General features: G+C 36.1%; 2 protein-coding genes across 2 annotated transcripts in view; one reads left to right on the top strand and one right to left on the bottom strand.

The window, feature by feature from the left end:
* Window positions 1-5,010, bottom strand: part of LOC104713144 (pathogenesis-related protein 5) — a 7,621-nt gene that overhangs the window by 2,173 nt on the left and 438 nt on the right. The gene's annotated exons all lie outside the window — the stretch shown is intronic.
* LOC104713145 (protein LURP-one-related 15-like) lies at window positions 1,419-2,599 on the top strand. Its single transcript, XM_010430205.2, has 3 exons — window positions 1,419-1,786; window positions 1,891-2,118; window positions 2,338-2,599. The coding sequence occupies exons 1-3, from the start codon at window positions 1,508-1,510 to the stop codon at window positions 2,461-2,463; spliced, it is 633 nt and encodes a 210-aa protein (XP_010428507.1). The 5' UTR covers window positions 1,419-1,507; the 3' UTR covers window positions 2,464-2,599.

Genomic DNA, 5,010 nt, shown 5'->3' with positions numbered 1-5,010 from the left:
TGTTCAAGAAAGCGCTAGGCGGTATCTGGGCGGTGACCCAGCGCCTAGCGCCTAGAACGCCTAATCGGGGCTTAGACGGTTTTTAGGCGGTTTAGGCGTTTACAACATCAAACATTATATATAAAAAATTATGTACAAATATATGTTAGAAAAATAAAAAATTAAAAATTATAAACAAAATTAAGAAAAATACATTTATTTAAGTTCTATTAACAACATATAAACATTTATAATTACGTATACTGATATAAAACTTAATAATTTAAATATATAGTTAAAAATCAAAAATAAATATTAAAATTTAATTAATGTAATTTTAAGCGGTTTAGGCGGTCATCTAGGCGTCTGTTGAGCGCCTAGCGCCTAGACGGCGTCTAGGCGGCCGCCTAGACCGCTTTCTTGAACACTGGATAAAAGAAAGAAAATATCGTGGGTCATAATTACGGATTCATGACAGTAGTGGTGAAAGAGCATGTTCAATTTTTTTTAAAAATTTAGAACAAACAAAAAATCAAAGAGACGTGAAGAGACCACACCGCACGTGTACCATTATCACACGTTCGTGTGAGGTTCCGTTAAAAAAAAAAAAACACAAGCCACAATTATCCCGCGCAAGTAGAAACGGTCGTCCATGATTCCATCACTCTCGTATTGCTTTGTTATTTTGTTTTGGACATTCTATTTTCATTCTTTTCTTTTATCTTCTTTTTTTTTTTGTAAATTTTCATGTACTTTTTTTTTGTTTTTCCGGTTGCTTCACTAGAATGATATCATGAGATTGGTCATTTGGTTTGCTGTGAAAGTGTAAAATTTGTTGTATATTCATGAAAATGGGCTAGCTCAGAAACACTTGTATTGGGAGAGACTTTGTTATAAGATAAGAGGTGATGAGAAGACTGACTTAAACAGACAAATCTCTTGTTCATAAATTGACTCAACTGTCGTCTACATGTAGGAGAAAACACTCTCTATGCCTTTATTTATACGTAACTGAAGTGAAAGATGGATTTCTTTGAACTTGTACATCATGAATTAATTAAGGACGCTTTCGTTCATGACTCAATTGTTTACTAACCAGAGTTCTATTTGTCCCTTAACTCAGTGTTACATTGTCCACAAGGTTTTGATCTATATATGTGACCATGATATATCGATCTATTTCCCTTTCTAAGAACCGTGCTAAAAACATATTTGACAATTCTTCAAGGAAATCTTGGAACTTTAAGAACCCTTGAGCTTATCTTCACGTCATAACCACACAAAATTTTATTTATCTTGGAACATTTTCGAAAGAGATTAAAGAAAAATATATACAAGATTAACTAAGAGGTTTATGCCCGTAGACTTATGTTTTTTAAAAGTCAACATATTCGCTCCAGATATTTTTTCTATAAATTGTAAGAACCTTAAACTTAGCTTCACCAAAAAAAAAAAAAGACATTTCAAAGCAAAGCAAAACAAAATAGAGAGAGTGTAGTACTATCCATTTTGGAGAAGAAAGAAAATAATGCAACAGCCCTATGTGTACGCTTACCCTCAAGGCGGTGGCTCTTCGGTTCCTTTGCCTCCACAAGCCGGAGTGATAGTAGATCCAAGGTACTGCTCTCCGCAAGTTTTAGATCTGGCGATCGTACGGAAGCTGATGAAGATAACGGACGGTAACTTCGTGATAACGAATGTGCACGGAAACCTGTTGTTCGAGGTGAAGGACCCGTTGTTTGCTCTTCACGACAAGAGGATCTTGCTGGATGCTTCTGGAGCTAAGGTCATGACTTTGAAAGGGAAGGTACAAATTAATAAAAAAAAACAGATTGAACGTACATTATATAACTTGGTATGTAATTATACAGCTAGGCTAGGCTTGGTTTATTAATACTATCATCATTGCAGATGGTGAGCATGCATGACAGGTGGCAAGTGTTTAGAGGAGGGAGTACCGAGCCTGGTGATCTGCTATACACGGTGAAACGATCGCATATGCTTCAGCTTAAGGCCAAACTTGATGTGTTTTTAGCTCACAACACAGAGGAGAAGAGATGTGATTTCAGAGTCAAAGGGACTTGGCACGAGCGTTCTTGTGTTGTCTACGCCGGCGAATCTGACACCATTGTTGCCCAAGTAAACAAACTCTCTTTCCTTCCTCCCATCAAATCCCCATGCATCTCACTTTGTTCTTAGAAAGACGGTATTTTACATGGACAGGTTTATATCATAGATTTTTTAAAAAGTATCTGATTAAGTTTTTATATAATACATTTAATAAGAAATTATTTTTGACTTCATAAATAAAAACACTTATTTATGATGTAATAAAAATGGTATGATTTTGAATGGCAGATGCACGAGAAGCACACGGTGCAAAGCGTTTTCTTGGGAAAGGACAATTTCTCCGTCACTGTTTATCCAAACGTTGATTATGCCTTTATTGCCTCTCTCATTGTCATTCTTGTAGAAATTGAATAAAATTCTTGTGTATAAATACGTTTGGAAAGCTATTCTTGTAAGACAACCAATTCTATATTTCTATACGTTTCCGACAAGTAAGTTAACGTTTGTAAAGCTATTTTTGTAAGACAACCAAAACTTGTCGACCAAGTAAGTCATGAGTCGGTCTGGCCCAACAGACAATACGTAGCCCACTAACTAATAATTGCCCCCAATACCTCCTTTCAAATTGGAGTGTGAATGTTGAGAACGCCCAACTTGGACGTATTCAATCGAACCTTGCCCAATGCTTTTATTAATACATCCGCCAACGGAGCCGTTGTAGGCACATGAACTTTTGTAACCCATCCATCCTTAATAGCATCAAATCAATTTCTACATGGTGTATCTATTCACGGAAAAGTACTGGATGTACCGTGATGTGTGATCAGCGGTATAAGATCTAATTAAACTGTTGTGATTTGTAAGTATGAGATCTGTATAGATGTATTTCATTGTGATACGTGAGTAAGAGATTCAAATAGATGTGTCTGTTGTGATCCACGAGGATGAACACCGAATCAATGCTTATTGTTGTGATTCTCGAATATAAGAACTAAATAAATGCGTACGGAAGAGTGATTTGCTACTTGAACAAGTGAAAGCTCGAGTCCTAGGGTTTTAGATCATCATATCCGCCACGGGCCATCTAAATATGAACCCTAGAAAATGTGATATGACGACCATCACTGACAACTCACACAAAGAGCCGTGAGCCAAAGCTCTGGTTAAACCGCAGTTTTGAACTTCCTACATTCATTCTTTTAATTCTCTGGTAGAAATTCTAAACTAATTACATAAAATAATAAATTTTAATTCGGTAGACAAAATACAAAAAAAAAAAAGTAATAGAGATACTAGAAACTGTTCTTATTTGAAAATATATATCCATGACATACTCTAAAGACAAGTGTCTCCTCATTAATGGTTCAAATTTTTATGAAAATAAATTTTAATTAAGTTACTAAATAGTAGTATTAAAATTAAATAATGTCATATAAAATTTCTAAACGAATGGAGATGAATTTATCATTTGTTTTGGTGTGAAAGCGTAGATAAAACTAAACAGTGCATGTCGAATATTCGTATATTCATGAATGGGCTCATAAATAGTACAGATGACTTTGAAAATTATAAGGTGAGAATACTGACTTGAACATAGAATCAAGTTCATAAATTGACTTAACTGTGTGTCGAATAAAATAGTAAATGGCTCAATCAACACTTGACGTGACAATAGGTTTCCTTGAATACTTGTACATAACATTAAGGGCCCTTTCATTAATGGCTCGATGTTAACTATACCCAGAATTCTAGTATTATTTAGTCTTTTAACTCAAAAGTGACATCGTCCACACGGATTTGATCTATATATGCGGCCATGGCTTGTCAAACATTATTAATAGCTGTAAGATTTATAAGGTATCTTCAAGTGGGTTGATGAATTATGACAATATAAATGTATCCTCTTTTGGTTTTGGGTTTTCTCTAAGCCTTTCCCAAAAGGTAAAGAAAGTTCCAAGTTGGTTTCGAACAAAATTTAATTAACATGAACTCACTTGCACCTTCTCAGATTAGGAAATAAGATGACATGGAAACAAAACAAAAGAATGTTAAGATAACAGATGTTTATGCTTTAAGACGGTAACATCCTTTTGGGACACAAGTGGGTTCTCTGCTTTGTCGATCACCGACAAATTAAGTTTTGGTTCACATGGAAACTTCCTTTACCGACTGAATCAAACGTTGGAACACCTTTTTAATTTATTACAGTAAGATACAAGTCAAATAAATGTGAGTTTCAAGAGAAGATATATATATATATATATATATAATGCAATTAATAAGGGAGATCAAAGAACTAAATTAATTATTCTTTGTTTTATTTCTTTAGTATGCAAATCAGATGACCTGTGTAACAACTGAATACACCTTAGTAAAAGCTTTAAAAAGGTGAAAGAAGATGATTTACAGTCATCATATTTTCTTATTTAGATTCCGTACATAACAAGCAATAGAAACGTGAGGGAGAAACCAGACTGGAGCTTTGTTTTTTTCTTATGGGCAGAAAGTGACTTCGTAGTTAGCTCCGGAACATGTGAAGGTACTTGTTTCGTCGTCATAAGCGTAGCTATAGGCGTCAGGGCAAGCCCTCTTAAAAATCCTCGAGAAGTCCGTGGGAGGACAAGTTTGTGGCGTACTGTAAGCTCCACGGCAACAATATTGATCGGTATTAAAATGTGCACATGCGCTCTTGCACGCCACGACATTGTTGCCAGGACCCATGACCTTAAGCTCGTTAGGGCAATTCGCGTTGAGGTCAGCGACACAGCCTGCGTACTTGCAATCTCCGGATCCTCCTGAAGGCCTTATCCCCAATTTAACATTGTAACCGTCGACAAGGCTCACGTCGTAGAAATCCTTGCCGCCATCGCCTACGAGGGTGAATTCAGCCAGACTTACGGGAGGAACTCCGCCGCCGTTACATCTTAGACCGCCGCAGTCTCCGGTGACGCATCTACCGTT

The sequence above is a fragment of the Camelina sativa genome, chromosome 9, assembly GCF_000633955.1.
Source record: "Camelina sativa cultivar DH55 chromosome 9, Cs, whole genome shotgun sequence".
NCBI classification, from domain to species: Eukaryota; Viridiplantae; Streptophyta; class Magnoliopsida; order Brassicales; family Brassicaceae; genus Camelina; species Camelina sativa.
Note: the sequence above shows the minus strand (reverse complement) of the source record. Positions and strands in the feature narration are given on the sequence as shown.